Source organism: Loxodonta africana, chromosome 4 (assembly GCF_030014295.1).
Source record: "Loxodonta africana isolate mLoxAfr1 chromosome 4, mLoxAfr1.hap2, whole genome shotgun sequence".
In the NCBI taxonomy this organism is placed as follows: Eukaryota; Metazoa; Chordata; class Mammalia; order Proboscidea; family Elephantidae; genus Loxodonta; species Loxodonta africana.
This window is the reverse complement of record NC_087345.1, coordinates 12,782,304-12,802,485: the sequence shown is the minus strand read 5'-3', so window position 1 is coordinate 12,802,485 and position 20,182 is coordinate 12,782,304. Positions and strand designations below refer to the sequence as shown.

The 20,182-nt window shown below is 42.9% G+C and overlaps 1 protein-coding gene across 16 annotated transcripts in view; it reads left to right on the top strand.

Annotated features, from left to right (window-relative positions):
- The window catches only part of TNRC6B (trinucleotide repeat containing adaptor 6B), a 300,739-nt gene that overhangs the window by 241,613 nt on the left and 38,944 nt on the right, over positions 1–20,182 (top strand). For 13 of the 16 annotated variants that reach the window (XR_010321683.1, XM_064283467.1, XM_064283470.1 and 10 more), the window contains 8 exons: positions 709–3,057; positions 5,270–5,428; positions 8,181–8,356; positions 10,610–10,684; positions 11,776–11,821; positions 13,343–13,479; positions 14,484–14,654; positions 18,527–18,652. Coding sequence is in view for 15 of the 16 variants with exons in the window: in XM_064283467.1 (XP_064139537.1) it covers positions 709–3,057; positions 5,270–5,428; positions 8,181–8,356; positions 10,610–10,684; positions 11,776–11,821; positions 13,343–13,479; positions 14,484–14,654; positions 18,527–18,652 (3,239 nt within the window). In the remaining variant the exon portion in view is untranslated. The remainder of the gene's footprint in view (positions 1–708; positions 3,058–5,269; positions 5,429–8,180; positions 8,357–10,609; positions 10,685–11,775; positions 11,822–13,342; positions 13,480–14,483; positions 14,655–18,526; positions 18,653–20,182) is intronic. The other 3 variants (XM_064283472.1, XM_064283473.1, XM_064283480.1) reach the window with 3 other exon arrangements.

Sequence of the window (20,182 nt, the reverse complement as noted above, 5' to 3'; positions counted from 1 at the left end):
CCAGACAAGGAATGATTTTTTTCGGGTCATGAGTCCAAAAAAGCTACATAGGAGGAATGGCGCTTGACTCAGACCCAGAACGATGAGTAAAATTTCAGTGTGTGAATTCAGGAGGAAAAAGCAGTCAGTGCTGACATGGAATGGTGCCAAGGTGAGAAGGCACAAGTTGTGGTGGAATGTCAAGTAGCGTGGGATGTAGACATGTTCGTAGAAAGTAGTGAAAAATAAAGACTGGAAAGGTTGGCTGATTCCAGATCTCGGAGCATCTCAAACAGATAGCAGCAAGCCAAGAAGATCAGCTTTGTTTTTGTGCACTGAGGAGCTGTCGAAGGCTTTACACAGCAGTGATGTGATGAAAGGTGCGCTGTAGAAAAAATACTCCAGCCACGAGTGTTTAGAATAGGTCGGAGGCAGAGGGCAAATTTAGGCTGTTATTTCAGTTGTCTCGAGATAAAAGAAAGCCCCTCTCTGTCAACTGGAATGGCAGGGAAATGGGTTTAAGAGATGTTGTGAAGTTAGACATAGCAAAATAGAATAGCCAGGTGAAATGAAAGAGAAGAGTTGTGATACAGTTAACCAAGGCAGGCAGCTGGGCAGCGAAGCCGCTTTGTGGGGAATGTGATGAGCTCTCTCGGGTGCACTTTGAGCTTGAGGTGTTCACGGGTCCTCCGTGTGTAGCTGTGACTGATAAAACGATGTCTTTTTCAGATTCAACCCTTGGAGGTGCTGCTGCTTCAAATTATGCAAATTCCACTTGGGGCCCGGGAGCCTCCTCCAACAACGGCGCCTCCCCCAACCCCATTCACATCTGGGACAAGGTGATTGTAGACGGGTCTGACATGGAAGAGTGGCCTTGTATTGCCAGCAAAGACACTGAGTCTTCTTCCGAAAACACCACCGATAACAACAGTGCCTCGAACCCTGGCTCTGAGAAGAGCACTCTGCCAGGAAGCACCACTAGTAACAAAGGAAAAGGGAGCCAGTGCCAGCCTGCAAGTTCCGGGAACGAATGTAACCTTGGGGTCTGGAAGTCTGACCCTAAGGCTAAATCTGCTCAGTCTTCCAGCTCTACTGCAGAGAGCAACAGTGGACTGGGGAATTGGAGGAACGTGAGTGGTCAGGATAGAACTGGACCTGGCTCTGGCTTCGGCAACTTTAACCCAAATAGCAACCCATCTGCCTGGCCGGCGCTGGTCCAAGAAGGAAATTCTAGGAAAGGGGCATTGGAAACGGATAATAGTAATTCCAGTGCACAGGTTAGCACAGTAGGTCAGGCATCCAGGGAACAGCAGTCAAAGATGGAAAATGCGGGTGTTAATTTTGTTGTCTCTGGCAGAGAACAGGCTCAAATTCATAACACTGATGGACCAAAAAATGGAAACACTAACTCCTTGAACTTAAGTTCACCAAACCCCATGGAGAATAAGGGAATGCCCTTTGGAATGGGCTTGGGGAACGCCTCCAGGAGCACTGATGCCCCTTCACAAAGCACTGGAGATCGAAAGACTGGGAGTGTTGGATCTTGGGGTGCAGCTAGGGGGCCTTCTGGAACTGACACAGTCTCTGGACAAAGCAATTCTGGAAACAATGGGAACAATGGAAAGGATCGAGAGGACTCCTGGAAAGGAGCTTCTGTTCAGAAATCAACTGGGTCAAAAAATGACTCTTGGGACAACAATAACAGGTCTACGGGTGGGTCCTGGAACTTTGGCCCTCAGGACTCTAATGACAACAAATGGGGTGAAGGGAACAAAATGACATCTGGGGTCTCTCAGGGAGAATGGAAACAGCCGACTGGGTCTGATGAGTTGAAAATTGGAGAATGGAGTGGTCCAAACCAACCAAATTCTAGCACTGGAGCATGGGACAATCAAAAGGGCCACCCCCTCCCTGAAAACCAAGGCAATGCCCAGGCTCCCTGTTGGGGAAGATCCTCCAGCTCCGCAGGAAGTGAAGTTGGAGGTCAAAGCACTGGAAGCAACCACAAAGCAGGAAGTAGTGACAGTCATAATTCTGGCCGCCGGTCGTACAGGCCCACACACCCTGATTGTCAGGCTGTCTTGCAGACTCTTTTGAGCCGAACTGATTTGGACCCCAGGGTGCTGTCAAACACTGGCTGGGGCCAAACTCAAATTAAGCAAGACACAGTGTGGGACATTGAAGAGGTGCCAAGGCCTGAGGGGAAATCTGACAAAGGAACTGAGGGGTGGGAGAGCGCTGCCACACAGACCAAGAACTCAGGGGGCTGGGGAGATGCACCCAGCCAAAGCAATCAAATGAAGTCTGGATGGGGGGAGCTCTCAGCCTCTACAGAGTGGAAAGACCCCAAGAACACAGGGGGCTGGAGTGACTATAAGAACAACAACTCTTCAAGCTGGGGAGGAGGACGACCAGATGAGAAGACATCTTCCTCTTGGAATGAGAATTCCAGCAAGGATCAGGGGTGGGGAGGTGGACGCCAGCCCAGTCAAGGATGGAATTCTGGGAAGAATGGTTGGGGAGAGGAAGTCGATCAAGCGAAAAACAGCAATTGGGAAAGTTCTGCAAGTAAACCTGTGTCCGGGTGGGGCGAAGGGGGGCAGAATGAAATTGGGACTTGGGGCAACGGTGGCAATGCAAGCATAGCTTCAAAAGGTGGATGGGAAGATTGCAAAAGATCTCCAGCGTGGAATGAGACAGGCCGACAGGCCAGCTCCTGGAATAAACCGCACCAACAGCAGCAGCAGCCACAGCAGCCACCGCCACCCCAACCAGAGGCTTCTGGTTCCTGGGGAGGCCCCCCCCCACCCCCTCCAGGCAATGGACGACCTTCCAACTCCAGCTGGAGCAGCGGGCCACAGCCAGCAGCCCCCAAGGACGAAGAACCCAGTGGTTGGGAAGAGCCATCGCCACAGTCAATTAGTAGGAAAATGGACATCGACGATGGCACTTCAGCATGGGGAGACCCTAACAGTTACAACTACAAGAATGTGAATCTGTGGGATAAGAACTCCCAAGGGGGCCCAGCACCTCGAGAACCAAACCTGCCTACCCCGATGACCGGAAAGTCAGCATCAGGTAAGCAGTGGCTTTTTCTCGGAAGTTTTGACGAAGAAAAATCCTTTTTATACAACATTTGTATTAAAAAATTTTGTATTAAGCTGCATTAATTCAACTGACTTCGTTCTGAGAATCTTTCCGACGTTGTTGTTCAAAAGAGCCTCTCTTTTTAAACTGATAGTGATAGCAGATGGTGGGAGTACTTCTTAATGTTCTTTCTTGGCAAAAGGAAAAGATGGCAAACCTAAGCCTGTTGCAGTCACATTGATTCTGACTCACAGCGACCCTCTAGGGCAGAGTAGAACTGCCCCATAGGCCTTCCAAAGCTGTAAATCTTAACGGGAGCAGACTGCTGCATCTTTCTCCTTCAGAGCCGTTGGTGGGTTGGAACTGCAGACCTTTTAACCACTGTACCACCAGGGCTCCTGTAACCCCAGGTTAGTCCTCAAAAATTATTTTTTGAGGTTGTATTGGTCTGCAAAGTCCAAAAGTGTTACATCTCATTGAATAAACTATACTCTAGATTTACAAGTAAAAACAAAATAGGACCTGAAATGGACCCGATTCTTTGTGTTTCCCCAGCAAAGGGAAATGTATTGTGTTTGTGTCCCTGGGTGGTAGGAATGTTAATGCCCTCCCTCTTCTGCTAACTTGAAAGTTTGGAGGTTTGAGTCCACCCAGAGGTGCCTAGGAAGAAAGGCCTGGCAATCTGCTTCTGAAAAATCTGCCATTGAAAATCCTGTGGAGCACAGCTCTATTCTGACACACGGGGTCGCCATGAGTCGGAACTGACTCAACTTGATGACAGCTGATTTTGGTTCTGCCAGAGGCCATCAGAATGCTGCAGCAAAGCGGGTATCTGGGATGTTTCAGCCGCTTTCCAGAGAATTTTTCATGATTGTTTCTGGAAGTGGAGCACTTCGTGTAAGAGATTGTACTCATGGCAGTCAGTTGCCCAGAATTAACTGAAATCCAAAAAAGGGTTGTAGAAGACGGGATCTTTGACACTGCAAGTTGTGTGTTTGCTCGTGTGTAAGATTTTCTTACCTCTCTATTTGCATAGGAAACACCAGCCTTGGTAAATTCTAAGTATGCTGGTGATGTCATGTGTCATTATTAATTAGCTTAGCATTGTCAACTCGGAAGTCCTTATAAAGCATGTAGTTCAACAAATTAAGGGTATTTACCTTTTAAGTCTTTTTTCTTTAAGTCAAAATTAATTAAAATGTTAATAGTCAGTTTGTCTACTCCCCAAAATAAGCCTGTCTGGGTCTAGTGTTCAGGGAATCCAGTCGTGGCCACTTAGCAAATAACTATTTTTAAGTATTGAAAAGAATGAGGAAATCAGTGAAGACTGTCTGTTAACCCCCCTAGCTAGAGTATAACCTGCTCACATTCAGTTATAAAATCATAGGCATTTATAAAAACTTCAAACCGTACAGAAAAGCAAAGAGTAATAAAAAAATCTCAGCCCCTAGACTTTGTCCCCACAGGTAATCTCTTAGAAGTTTGTGTCTCATTCACAATTTTGTTCATACCTGTAGCAAAATATTTGATGTCTGTCCTTTTTAAAATTTTACATAGAAGGGACGGTGCTATATAAGCTTTTCTTTACCTTGCTTTTTTCACTATATATATTTGTGGGCTTTCCGTAGCAGCACATAACAGCTCTTCTTTTAATTACTTCATCTCTAGTATTCATTATGCGATGCCACATCATTGATCTAACTAGTCCCCTTCTGGAGCCCTGGTAACACAGTGGGTAAGAGCTCAGCTGCTAACCAAAAAGGTTGGCCGTTCAGATCCACGAGCCGCTCCTTGGAAACCGTAGGAGGCAGTTCTGCTCTGTCCTCTAGGGTTGCTGTGAGTCGGAATCGACTCAGCGGCACTGAACAACAAGAGTCCCCTTTTGATAGACACGTAGGTTGCTTCCAAATATCTGTCTAAGCGTGATGCAGTGGGCATAGTCGTACACGTAATTTCGTCGACTTTCACTAGTATATCTACGGCATGATTTCTTGGCAGTGGAATTACTAGGTCAGAAGTTGTGTGCACCAGATTTTTTTTTTTTTTTTTTAAGCGACATTGCCAAATGCCCTCCATGAAGGTTGAGCCAGTTCCTATTTCTGCAAACAATATAGGAGTGCCTCTTCCCCCGTTCAGTCCCACTGGGTATTACGGTGTTTGATGTAACAAATCGTTCTTAGAGACACATTTCCTTTCTTTATAGTCTGGGGCAAAAGCACACCACCTGCTCCAGATAATGGTACTTCAGCTTGGGGTGAGCCAAATGAAAGCAGTCCTGGGTGGGGCGAAATGGATGATACAGGAGCACCGACCACAGGCTGGGGGAGCGCACCCTCCAATGCTCCAAATGCCATGAAACCTAGTGAGTATGCAGCGTTTTTACTTTCCAGGGATTCTCTGTTAACTGGAGGGTCAGACATTTTGGTGAGGGCTATTGTTCCGATGAGATTCAGGGCCTCGGACGTTAAATAAATGGTTCATAGCAAGTGGTGGTAAGTGACTTGACTTGGAATATATTAAAATATTTACAGTTGTGTTGATTTCAAGTTAGGTTTAGTATCTGGCCAGAGTTGAGGTTTTGATGAGGTGCTTGGAGTCCCCTGGCTTTTGATGTGGAGCGTGGTCTCCACTGCCAAGTGACTTTACCCTTCCTTCTGTTCCCGTCTTTTCCCTTGTCTCTCTTCTCATAGGTCCACCCGCCTAGGAACCTTGAGGGTTTCTGGAACCCAAAAAAGATTTGTTTGAATTTTTAAATGGAGCATGTCATGCTTATTCGTAATCATTGAAAATCTAAGCTGTACTTGATGCAGCTGGTGATGTGTAGTCAGTCATTTGCAACACTTTGTAAACTGGTGCTGTGGGGTGTCTCATTGGGTGTTCTAAATTGAAAAATTCCACTTCAGGTACCTGTTTGCATTTGCTTAGAGCTTTCTCAAAGATATTCATGCCTATTTTCTACCATATAGCAAATTTAAGGGGTTATCTTTTGATTAAATCATGCAGTCATACCGAATGGTTAAAACTTGAACAAAAATAAAAATTCCATTGGGAAATTTGTTGTATGATATTCAGGACTCTTAGTGCTACGTGAAGGAATATGAGCTTGTCTCTATTCTAGAAATTCACACTGGTGACTAGGTAACTTGCCTGTGTTTTTACAATTCCAAATCTCCTCCACAGAAATAGGTCTATAAAGATTTTGTTGTCATCATGATTTTCATTATAAAATCCATTATATCATCATGGGAAATGTCATCTGGTAGGCTTGAAATAGATCCAGAATGCTGTTGGAAGACATCAGCCAGACCCTTAGCACAAAGAGGTGCTTCAGCTGTACCTTGAGGATGTTTATGCGTCCTCCCTAACCTCAGAGTTACCTTTAGCTCATCAGAAAACCCTCATATTTCTCCAGATTCTAAAAACAACTTTTGCTCTTCAGGATCTTTTATAGCTACGGCTCATGTCCTTCCCCTGTGTAATGTGTGTGGCACGGAAGGAGGAGCTAGGTCATCACAGCTTACCACTGAGGCTGGTTGTTAACCTGGGACCTTCCCTAGTCTAAAAATGCCTTAAATTTGATGTTACGGGTCCAGTTATTAAAAACCAGAGCTCTCCTTTTTCTTTTCTATAAGAGAACATTTATTCAAAGTTTAGCTCCTTTCTCTAAGGGATTACCTGGATGTCTTCATTTGTATAAGGGAGTCTGTGTTATTCATATTGAGTTTTTGATTCCTATTGCTTGCCAGTGGATAGCATAAAGCCTATGCTTACGAAATATAAATCAGCTGTATGAATTTTTCATCCGCTATGCAGAGGAAACAATCCTAGTTATTGACGCAATTCCAGCAGCAGGGAGAACAGCATCCCAGCCCTGCCTCTTGCAACCTGCCTAGAAGCCCCTTCGTGTGTCTAAGATGGACCCCATGGAAGGGCCCTCAGATTCACTTCGGCCTTGCTGGGGCATTAGATGTCAAAGTTAGAAGAAATCAACCATCCTGTGCCTTGTGGGACTTTGTGGGAGGGAGCCTGTGTGACTGACACGTCAATAGCCTGGTCCTAGGAGATGGTAGCAGTCATTTGAGGAAAAGTCTGAAAGAGCCACTGTTTGGCTGGAGACTCTTCATATGAAGCTGTCTAAATTATATGGCTGCCGCTTCCACAAACATCCTCTCATTTGGTAAAGTGAAGGTGTGGATGGAAGCTTCTAGGCAAGATGATGTATTTCCCCTTCTTTCATTATTTTATACAGCATCGTTACTGCCAAATGTACCCATCAATTCCCTGCGATGTTTTTGGAGAGAAATTAAGGATTTATTCTAGTCTTAAAATTAAAGACTTTGTTTAGATGAGGATGTTGGTACAATGTCCTACTTCCTTGAACATTGGAGCTGTCTGTCTTCTCAGATTTCTCCCTGTCTTCCCTCCTCCCTTCCCCTCTCTGTCCTCCACATCTCCTTCTTCCATCTTTTAAAAACTATTGCTTACACATTGTCTTTGCTCAGGATCTCTTTAGTATACAATGTATTTCAAGTATACAGATTTACGAAGTTTCACGTCTCCATGCCTATACATGAATTTCTCTTCTTTCACCATAATTTTGATATCATAAATTTTTCTCTTTCATTCCCTTTTTCATGCTCTTTTCCACTTCATCCCAGTGTAGACGGTTGTCCTTTATCAAACCTCCTATGTGTTTGTATTGTCCACCACATGTATAGAACATGATGTGTACTTCAGGGAGAGTAAAAGCTAGGACTGAGGTAAACCATGCTCGTTAAGAGAACACATTTGTTCTAACTGAGGTGACACATTTCTTAGAAGTATTGATAAGTTCTTCTCAATTTTGGAATTCTTACCAGCTTGGCATAGAGGAAAAGGCAGTGAACCAGAAGTCAGGAAGTCTTTGATTTTATGGTGAACATACTCTTTTGTCCTTGAACCTTTATGGGTTTTCATTTTCTGCTCTCTGAAATATGAATGATATTTGCCCTGCCATGTAGATGAAGTAGATAAAATAATAAAAATGCTAAAATGCTGCACCTGGAAGGAATTTATTGTGGTGGTTTTCGCTTCATCTGGCTACTGCATACAATCCGCTCCTTCTTTCCTTAAAGATTCCAAATCTATGCAAGACGGCTGGGGGGAGAGTGACGGGCCAGTGACAGGAACTCGCCATCCCAGCTGGGAAGAGGAGGACGAAGGAGGAGTCTGGAACACCGCCGGCTCTCAGGGAAGTGCTTCCTCCCACAACTCAGCAAGCTGGGGACAAGGAGGAAAGAAACAAATGAAGGTAGTCAGCTTTACAAATGACTGAGCTTTCTTATTCATTCTTAGAAGGCAGAGCTGAGATTTTTTTCATGGGAGGAGTGGGCTAACAGGAGTCCTCAAAGCGGGCTAAGTAAGGGGGGGAAATATTTTCTTAAGAACAACTACTCCCCCTTATTCCTCCACATTATAATAATTCTTGGGAAGCTGTCAAGGCACACTTTATAAATGCTTTCTGCTTTCTCATTCCAAAGCCAGAGAAGCTCTTGCAGTAAATCCCCATGAATATGTAAAAGAGAAACCAAAGTAAGATAATACTGGCGTCTCTAGTGCCAATCAGCATAACTGGATTTTTTCTGATTCAGGAAATTCCAAGACCCAAAACCCTTCTGCCAACAAACTGAAGCCCCAGTGTGTAATCCGGCTGCAGGAACTGGATGGTTTTTCTATATCCTTACCCTTGCCGCGTTGTAAACTTGCCACTGTCTGTATCTTAGGACAACCCGGCTTCCCCTTTGGTCTGCATAACTTGATGCGGACTTTTTAATCGAAGTTTCAATCTTAGTTTTTAATCTAGAACAATAGCCTTTGAGTCACTTTCTTGGCAGAAGCATTCCTTCTCATTCCAGCCTTTTAGTCCACAAATAAATTAGTGTCAGTAAGAAATGGGCAGCCATATACTTAATTTCAATATGGGAACCTGCTGCCCTGTGAAATGCTTCTTTTCCAACAGCTACTATTCTCCCAGGTTTCAAATGCCACAGGCTGTCTTGAAAGGGCCTTCAGGTGGCTAATGGTTGTGCATGCATCCCCTTTGCCTAAAGGATGTTCATTTTGTTGTGAATACCCTAGTTTTCTTTTGGGGTCACTGGTAGGAGCAAACGATTAACTCACTTTGCTGCTAACCAGAAGGTTGGAGGATCAAGTCCAACCAGAGGCCTGAGGATCTACTTCCCAAAAATCAGCCTTTGAAAACCCCATGAAGCAGTTCTATCCTGAGTCAGAATTGACTCAACAGCAGCTGTTTTTTTAACTTTCTATTAAAGTTGTACTGGAGACCTTTTGTTGAAGCAGTCATTTATAGCTTCCTCTCTTTTAAGGACTTTTATTTCTTTACACTAGTGACAAAAGGAATTATTCAGTAAACTTTTTCTTTTTAGAATTTTCGATACTCTTTTTTTTTTTTTTTCTTATGTTGCCTAGTCTGCTTTTGGCTTTCGTTTGGTTATTTTCAAGTTAACAGTGAGACCAAATTAAAAGAAAGTTCAGAATACTGATGATTGAAAGGAAGCAACTGAGTGAAAAGTACTGAATACCCTCCTCGGTAACAGCCAAGATTTAATTAGTTAAGGTAATTGGGAAGTGAGTGCCTCAGCTCCGTCCGTGAACAGTAATTCTTGCCTTTTCATTGCTGAGAGCATTTTTGGCCTGGAAACATGTTGCGGAACTTAAGATCAGCACCTCATCATTTTCAAGAATAATGAAATTGAAATTACAAATACCATCACAGCACAAACAGGATTTTTACCTATAGAATGCACAGGTGCCCACGGGCCCAGTATCCCCTTCCCCCCACGTCCCCTGTCACAGTTCCACCTGCCTTTCCACAGAAGAACGGGGCTGAGGACTGGTACCTTGTTCAGGGGAGAAGCTCATTTTGTCCTACCAAAGAGGAAGCAAACAAAAAACCCAACCACTTCTGCCTCACTTTGCTCAGGAGGTTGGTGATGTGTCTTTCATGGTCTCTTCCACATTGGGACCAATGTCCTTTATACTGTAAAGCAAATGGACAAAAGTGCTAGGTGAATGAGTTCTTCATTGCATCCTACAGACATGAATGACCAGTTTAAATAGGCCCCCCTCCCGATAGCATGCAACGTCATCAAACTCTTTTTCCCTAACACAGACTAGCCTGGGTTACAAGGACAACAGCTGACTGAAAGGGAAAGCATTAGCATGCAAGAATGTTATTTTAGAAAATTCAGTACTGACTTCCTTGTATTTAAAAAGTGAAAACACTAGCTGACGGTGTGTTTTTCCAGTTACTTCTAGTTGAATGTGAGGAATAAAATAAGGACAAAAACGTAGATACAGCTAAGGCTTATTAATCATTTAAGCCAACAGATAAAACATGAAAATAACTGTAGTTAAAGAGGAGTCGTTTGGGTTCAAATAAGTAAACTTTCGGTTCTGCGTTTTCAGTCAGTACTTGTGCGAGTCAGATATGAGGTTGAGATAAAATGACTTGGTTCTGAGGTTACACGTTTCGTTTCTGTAGTGCTCACTAAAAGGAGGAAACAGTGATTCATGGATGAATCCACTTGCCAAACAGTTTTCAAATATGGGATTGCTGGTAAGTTTTATTTTTCATAAGTGTCATGTATCCCAGCTTTCACCGCTCAGTACAAATTTTGAGACCACTGCCACGTACAGTACAGAATCACAGATTTAGAAACCGGGCAAGCAGTGTTCTTCATCCTTTGGATTAAGCAGTATTTATGCTGTATTCTTTTCTCTTCCTTCAGAAATATTCCCAGCATTTAAAGGTTATGGCTTGCCGATTGTCTGTGTGTCCTGTTCTTCAGCAGGGTAGGGAGGTAAAAGTCAGGCACTTAAAGTTTATACTTTCATTCCCTGACCACTCTACCAGTTTTAATACTTTATGTATTTTTTTAAGACAGCAGTGATTCAAAAACTAGAAAATGATTTTGAGATTAACTACATGGGGAATTCTGTAAAATTTTTAATTCCTTTATCTCTTGGGAACACTGTTGGGGACTCCCTGTCCCTGGTTGCCAAAAGACAAATGACTTAACTTGGCTGCACGTTTCAAGATTTGACAACTTGACAAATCACGAGAAAGAGTTGTCATAATTTGGCGGTCACTCATGGAATTTGATCCTGGGCCGACTGGAACTTGAGGACAGGGGCTTATTTCTCCAAACAGCTGTTTAGCCATTGCTCTGTCCATAGACTTCTGAGGCTAATTGTACGTGAAATTTGAATTTTAAGAATCCAGGCAACAAAAGGAACCAAAACTAGTTGTATAAAAAATAAACAGTCCATACTGGTTGTAATAAAAGTAAGTCATTAAGATGCCTGGGTGGCACAAATAGTTGCACTCGGCTGGTAACCAAAAAGTTGGCAGTTTGAACCCACCCAGCGGCACTGAGGAAGAACTGGGCCTGGGGACCCTGCTTCTGTAAAGATTGCAGCCAGGAGAACCCCATGAAGCTAAGTCCTAGTCTGTGACACATGGCGTCTCCATAAGTCACAAAAACAACAACAGCAGAAATAAGTTACAGTATGTGCTCCAGTTTAAGGTTCGTTTCACAGTACCTTGTATAGTGCCAGTAGGAAGATGTGGCTATCACATGGATAATGACACCTTTCTGATTCAAACGTGCAGATTTAATCCTCTCTCACCTGTTCTTTATTTTTCAGAGTCAAACTGAAGATAATCCAAGCAGTAAAATGGACCTGTCTGTAGGTGTGTATCAGCAGCCGTTGATAGGAATGCAATAGTTTGGTGTCAGTGATACCGTCAGGACCCCCGCCCAGTTGGGTTGGGTGCAGTTCAAGGTTTATTTGTGGAACACATACGCCATGGATGTTGCTACACTAGACAGCAGGGTAGAGGTTGAAAACTCAACTGTGAGGGCCAGGAAAGCCATGTCAGTGAGTGATGGGTGTCAGGTATGAGAACATGGAGGGAAGTGGAGGGCACTGGTGAGCAGTGGGGAGCATTTGGGGACCACCTGAAGGAATCAGCCAGGCTCTGCTCTTAATGGAAATGCAGGCTTGGGCATTGCCAGGTCTTCCATTTTCCAAAAGAGGCCAGAAATGCAGATCTGCATCTATGTCCTGGCTTGTAAATATTGGAAATTAATTCAGATTTCTAAAATGCTGTGTGAGGCCAAACAAAATACGTGTGTGGCCCTGCCAGACACAGCCCTCAGGCTGCCAGCCCTGGCGGCACTGGGGTGTTTCACTGTTGACAAACTCTCCCCCAGTGAGCGGTAGGGACACAGTGCCAGCCCTTAGACTGGAGGGTTTCACAATGATGCTGTCACTCGCTCTGAGGACCTTAAAAAGAATCAAACCAGGAAGAAATGAAAAGAAAACAGCCCTGGGTAGTAAAGGGAACCCGCAGTCTTTGATCCTGGATATTTTTAAATACGAGACCAACTAGCAAATAGACTGTCCGGGGCACTGACCATATCAGCACAAAATAGCAAACTGAGAGTGCAGAGGAAGGAAAGGGGATCACTGTATTTGGGAAACTCCATTGTACGGTGGACACAGTATCTCCTGGGTTCAACTCTGGTTTTAAAAGTTCTGAATTTTAGTGCAAGGCCTGTGCGTCTTTAATCTCTTCATTCCCAATAAATGTTTTAAAAAGGAGCCCTGGTGGCACAGTGGTTAAGTGCTCAGCTGCTAACCTAAAGGTCCATGGATTAAACTCACCAGCTGCTCTGCAGGAGAAAGATGTGGCAGTCTGCTTCTGTAAAGATTTATAGGCTTAGAAACCCTGTGGGGCAGTTCTACTCTGTTCTCTATGGTCGCTATGAGTTGGAATTGACTCAACAGCAACAAGTTTGGTTTTCTAAATGTTTCACAACCCTGACCAACCATTTAGCAGATTTTTCTTTTTTTAAATAGCAAAAATAGATTATCTAACTGAGAACATTTGAATTTATGAGCACACCAATAATCGGTATAATTTTTTTAGCCAGATTTTTACCAGATTAGCCCAAAGGCTCTCTTCTAGTCTTCCGTGGAAGCCAAGCTACAAGAGAAACACATTTGCAGGGGGTAGGGGGGCCACATGTTCCCTGGGGGAAACCGCATCAGCCTGAACCAAAGAGAGCTCTCACTGTCTCATCCCCAGAGGGTAGAAAAGGCTTCTGCTCAGCACCCTGGGGAGGATAGTGGGGCAGGTCACTCTTGGTCGTGAGGGTGATGTTGATTCTTGAAATTTTCACTCTTTTTATTTTATTTTTCCTTCCAGATAAAAAATTTGATGTGGACAAGCGAGCAGTGAATCTCGGGGATTTTAATGATATCATGAGGAAGGATCGATCTGGGTTCCGCCCACCTAATTCCAAAGACATGGGAACCACAGATAGTGGGCCTTATTTTGAGAAGGTTAGTTGAATCCTTTATTTAAGGTTAATAATTTGTGAGAACCATTTTGGTTCCCATTTGTCTTTTGATAATTGATTCCAGGAGGAAGCATGGAATTATTAAACTAAATTAATGAACGAAACATGCATGTCACCTGCGTTTAAGTGTTGACATGCAGACAGTTGATGTCAGCAGGTGATGGGGCAGGAGCTAGACCTGTATGTCCTTAGAATGTGAGTATTGTGAAGAAGGGCTGAGTTTTGAAAAATTCATGAAGTTGGAGGGGGACATGGTGTGACTTTTAACAGTGGCAACAGCACACACTCAAAATGTACAGATAAAATTTCAGAGAGCAACTTATTCTGAATTCTTTTTTCTGCTACTGTGCAGCTACAAAGTAAATTTTGGGATTCTGTGCAGATACCTGCGTCTTCTAAGACCTTACCTTCTGGTTTTGAAAAGGTGACCTAAAACTTTCTCCTTTGCTGTTTCTAAGGGAGCTCTTTTCTTTCTTTTCCCCCACAAATTCTCAACTACCTGATTTAAACAAGTAATTGATATGTATTGTTTTTTATATTTAATATTTCTAATGGAAGAGATTATCTCTTGATTCAGAATCGCAATTTGCAGTACCCTGGTCTTGGGAAAGCAGTTAAAACCAAAATTGTTAGATGACACCACTAAAATGCTGGACCAGACAGCCTCGTATTCACTAGGAAATTGCGCTGCTGGCTTCTGTTTCCCCAGCCATGTAGTTCAAGTAATCAGTATTAGTTGTACAAAAATAAAGTGTCTGGCAATTTTTGTCTTCCTGCAATGGATAGAATGTGTTACTAACATAGAGAATAAGAAAAATCTCTGTCAAAGTGAATGACAGATGTTGATCAAATCTGAATTCCATCCTGGTTTATTGCTAATCCATCTAACTTTGTTTATTCCTAGTGTTTCTCTCTTTTCCCTTCTTGCATTCTGTTGCTTCACTAACCAACACTCATTGTGATTGGCTAACTACTACTACTTTTCAGCTGACTTTGCCTTTCTCCAATCAAGATGGGTGCCTTGGGGATGAGGCTCCCTGCTCTCCCTTCTCCCCTTCTCCCAGCTACAAGCTGTCTCCCTCTGGTTCCACACTACCCAACGTCAGCCTTGGAGCAATCGGCACAGGGCTCAACCCCCAAAACTTCGCTGCTAGACAAGTAAGGAGGCCCCTCAAATTTGTAACTGCTTGGCTGTGGCCTCGCCTTGGCCCTGGTCTGCAGTTTATTGCATCATTTGTCTGTCTTGGGGAAATTTGTTGATTACTGAATGCACAGAATGATGTTAAGTGTAGGTTTTAGATCCTTTCAGTCCCTAGAACCCACCTCTCTCCATGTTTCTCAACACTGATTTTCTTTTAAGTCTGTTTCTTCTGTCTTCTCATTTTTGGTCATAACTTCACACTTTTTAAGTTAACTAACTGTAGGAACATGTTAAAGGTTAAGTAGGTGCCTTTTTATAACCTAGTTTAAGAATATATTTGCCATTTGCCACTTTTAACATTAGATTGAATGGCAAAGCTATACGTTGGAGTCTTTTCAATTTAATCAAGCTGCTAATTCAAAAATAGCAAAACTAGCACGGTCATGCATTTAAAGGTTAGAGCATTTTAAAAGCTAGTGTCTTGAGGTTTAAAATATAGTAGTTATTGAGAGGAGGGTGAAACTTCAACATTAGGTAGTGAAGCTTTGGAAAGAGTAGACGTTGCTGAAACGTAGCCGTGTTTCATTGAACCGGGGACAGCCCCTTTCTTAGGGTCAGGCTTGTCAGCCCTCCAAGGAGGGGTTGTGTAAGAGAAACAGAATCGGCCGAGCTGGTAGAGTGATGCCTCCTCCATTTCTCAGGGCAGAGTGGACGCAGCAGCTTCTGTCTGTCACACCACAGTTGTTCTGTTGTGGTTTTTTGTGGAGGAAACAAGGAATTTGAAGCCATCATGCTTTTGTCACAGTGACTCCAAGGATGATCATTTTTCTAGCCATAGTTTTGTGACCCGTTACTTGGCACTGTGGCCTTTGCCTCAGTATATCTTGGGAGGATCGAATTATTAGCCGCTTCCATTCTGTTTCCCCATGATGACTTTCCATAGAAATTAAAAGGTTGCTATAAAACAGCTCCCTTTGCACTGCACCCCTCAGGTTGCATGTTGGGCTTTGCTGTGCTTCCTGATGATTGCCTTAGCATGTTAAAGAATAGATTATCCTACATCCTTGTGTTCACATTGGTGTCTCTGGATTCAGAGTTTTAGGTAATTTTTTTTTTCTTCTTTATAGATCACTGTCTTTCTTATTGAAATGTTTCCATAAAGGAGGTGGATATGTGTTAATTATATAAACAGAGAAGAAACAACTGTATCAGTGTTTTTTGAGATCTTTGTTTTGGGTTGAGGTACAGAAATATAAAATAGTCATAACAGTTTTGATTAATGGTGATTGTCAGCGGGGCTCCAGGATCACATGATTAATAAATTCGGTTAGTATATAAACTTGAGTAGAGTAGACCGGCAAAGAAAAGGTCCTTCTTCATTTTCGGATCTCTGGATTGCTACAGAGTTCATTGTTAACCACGTTGGCATGCATGTTCTACCCAAATATGGTCATGGTTTTCTCAGGCAGTTTTCAGAGTCAGTATACTTCATAATTAGAAAACTTAAGATTAAAATACTCCATATCAGAGAAAGTTTCAGTCGACTTGGTAATTTTGTTTTTAATTTATATATTCTTCTGAGTTAAGCTCTATAGTTGGAACAGATCTTACCAGTGACTTAAATGAGAACTTAAGGTCTTCATAAAAGCTTCATGCACAGCAGTACAGCTTTAGAAATAGATAGACCAGCATCATCATATATATAAGCTTTCGATTCCCATTTTCCTAATTTCTAAATATAACCCCCAAAATGGGAGGACCTACCTGACTGCCGGTAAAGACGTCACTGTGCCAGATAGTTGCATCAGAGCTAAGGTCTTGGCCAGCTTGTGATGCGAAAATGCCGTTTTAAAATGTAGGGAAGGTATTTTTTACCTAGATAGATACATGAAAGAGACGGGTAGAATCTATTTACTGGGAATAAAAGAAAGGAAGGCTTGATTTTACAAAAGAATAAAAACAAATTCTTTTTAATACTTCTTAACAAAAAAAAAAAAAAGATTTTTTTTTAAAGGGAAGGTTGAAATTAAAAATTACCCTCAAAAAGCAGTATGGACCCATCAAAACATGAGTTCTGGCCAGGACTTTAGTTACTAGAAACCCCACCATTCAAGCACTAGTCCGTGAATAGTTAACGTCTACTAACAAGGCCATTGCTTTGATAGTAAAGCATAAATGAAAAAGATCATTGCAGAATATTCTCAGTGAAATAAACATTTCCTGTTTTCATGGGAATGAGCAGTAGGTGCCAACTAGAGCCCTACAGTCTCGGAGAAGTTAGAGCCAAGCCCTTTCGCCTCAGAGTGACGGTTGATTGGTAAGATGAGAGAAGTAGGGATACTGGTGGCATTTCTAGCATTAAAAGGGTTTTTCATGTTTAGACAGTCTTCTGAGAGGCATCAAATTTATGGTGGGTCTTTGATTTTCTTTTATGAGACACACAGATTTTAATTGCCATTTCTGGTTTATGTTCATAATCATTTTTATTTTCAGTACTTTTTAAGTTCATTAATTTCCCTGTAGCAGCCCCTTAATCTGTTTTTGAATTCATCAAACTATCCAGGTATCTTTACTGTTCTTGAACTTAATGATGCCGTTATGAAATTTTTCTCTAAAATTTCCGGTTACGACCCCGGAATAAGACGGCGTGCAGCAGTGGTGCAGCTGTCACTGCTGAACGTGTTCAGTGGGACATCTTCAAGCATTTGAAATTTGGGGTCATGAATGTTGGCAAATGATGTGCTCATCCTACAGACCAGGGCTTCGTCAAGTCCTGGGAATGCAAAGAGGGAAGTTACTAAGCTGGGGTGGAAAGACAGAATGGAAAATACAGCATGTTTTGATAATGGGTACTGTCAAAGAGCTTTAAAGCCTTTTAAGAACATAGAGGTGAACTCAGTTAATTTGAGTGAGAAACAGGGAAGAGAGTTTGGGGGAAGACTTTGTTGATGAAGGTGATCTCTGAGGTGGGCCTTGAAGAAGCCAACCGAACGTGGCGTAGAACCTCAGGTAGAAGGGACACAGCATGAAGTTACCACATATGGTTTCTTTGCTGAAGGACTTTTCTTAGCTGGAAACAAGTCAGCAAGGAAGGGCTGTTGTTAGCCCAGAGTAGCACTCAGTAGCTTTCTGATTGCGACAGTCTAGAAGTGGCCCAATGACTTGGTCCTCTAGGGAGTTAACCTTATTTTTAGGATGGCTGTGGTAGTCATACATTTGAATGAGAAGGTGACACATGAGGAACACCTGTTTGAGTGTCCCTGTAATGACTTTTTCCTTTCTTCCTTTTTTACCTAGTAGGGTGATTGATTCAGGTTTCCTAATCTAGTAAAGAAAGGGACAAACAGACCCAAGACAGGGAAGTCTGTCCATAGTTAGGGTCCTCATGGGCTTAGGCTCACAACTGGATGACAGTGATTTTGCGGTTGAACCAACCCATTCAGAGAAGCGCTACTGTAGTGTTGTTTCATTACTGTTCTTGTTCATTGGCCCGTGGTTTTACTCAGGTGCCTTTCAAGATGGAGCTCAGATTATAAGGTTTGAGAATAAACTTGGTTAAAAAAAAAGAAAATACAGTGATCGAAATAAATGTTACATATAAATATTATATTTAAATCACAAAAAATAATTTAGTGGTTATTCTAACACTGGACTAAATTTAACCCTTTCAGTTTATAAAGTAACCAGACGGTGATGATACGCCCATGATTCGATTTCAGTCACTTTCCTGAATGTTCCAGGATCAGGAACTTCTCAGTTATAAAATTCTGTGATTCCCTGGAACATAGTCAGTCTACAGTTCTTCTGAGTGCTAGGAAACCTGAGCTGGTTCTTCTTTGCATTATTCTTGTGTTAACAAAAAGCCTAACTGTTGCCGTTCTGCTTCCAGGGTGGCAATCATGGTTTGTTTGGAAATAGCACAGCACAATCGAGAGGAATGCACACACCTGTGCAGCCACTAAACTCTTCTCCTAATCTCCGGGCGCAAGTGCCTCCCCAGTTTATCTCCCCCCAGGTAAGCGGTTTTCTGTTTCCACCATTCAGAGTTAAAGCCCAAGCAGGTGGCCAGTACCAGTTGCTAATTGACTGGTTTTGTGGCCATTAAAGGAATAATAGTTACCTGTCTAAAATGTGAAAAATCCAGGTACCAAGGACCGAGACACTTTGAACAAAGTATCAGATCTCATCCTTTTATCGTTCTGTGCGTACAAAGTAGATGTTGGCATGGGAAGCATTGGGATTCTGTTCCTTTTAAATCTCCTAATGATTTTTCTAGTACTGTAGTGTTTTAATTGCATGTTAAACTTACATAGGCAGTTAAAACTTTTATAAAATGTGATGTGTCAGCGTTGAGAAGTTGATTGTTCTTGAGGAGTCCACCATCAGATAGAGAGGAGAGTTGCCAGATTCTGGGTTATTTTGAGGAGAGAGATGTTCAGATGCTGACTAGATGCTCTAGGGGGTGTTTCAGAACTAATCAAGCGGCAGAGACTCCTGACTAAAAACTTATATGGCAGCTCTGCATATGCTTCGGTTCACTGGGTACCACAGGAACCCCTTAGGGCTATTTCTTAGTAGGAAATGTGCAATGAGTTGTTTTGGGTAAAGATAAGAGATTTGTGTCAGTCTACTCCAGTACACTCAAGGAGCCCTGGTGGCTCAATGGTTAAGTACTCGGCTGCTAACCAGAAGGTTGGTGGTTAGAACTCACCAGCCACTCACTGGGAGAAAGACATGGCAGCCTGCTTCTGTAAAGATTTAAAGCCTTGGAAACCCTATGGGGCAGATCTCCCTTGTGCTCTAGGGTCGCTATGGGTCGGAATCAACTCAGTGGCACTCAACAACAACACCTGTACACTCTCCCTCATACCTTTTTGTGAGAAAACAGGTCTGAGGGGCCAGAGTAAAAGCTGATGCACCCGTTAAGGACTCAGTGTATGACCTTAGTCTCCTTCAATTTTACTTTAATGAACTAAGATCAAGAATGTTCAGTCTGTCCTGTAAAAGGGATGGGGGCACTTTACTAGATCCAACCAATAGGTTATGAAGTTTTTTTTTTTTGTTGTTGTTATTGTTCTGTTTGAAAGGCCTTTTAAGGTAGGGACTTAAAATATTTATTTGAAGTCATAATCTATAGGTTTCGAATTCTTCTTTTAGCATTCTGAGTCTTTATCTTTCTTGGTAGAAAGAGAAATACTCATCTGCCCCCTGTCCCATCCCTACTGCCCCTACATGGTCCTGCCAGGGAGTCTGGGACACTCCTCCTTCCCCTCCCTGAAAGTTTCAACCGTCCGTCAAACCTCAGTCAGAAGTATGTCCTCTGGACAGAGTCCGTCCTCACTTCCCCGGCGCAGCAAAATGGCGGCGTGTTCTGAATTCCTGAAGTCCTTTGCAGCGTCCCTGATTTCAGGTTATTGAATGTCTGCAGTGCTCCAGGTACTGTGTTAGTGATGCACACGTGAAGAAAACACCAGGTCTCCCTTCACAGCCTTCTGGAGTTGGCCAGGGAGGTAATAGAACAGTCGGCAAATAATTAGAATACAGT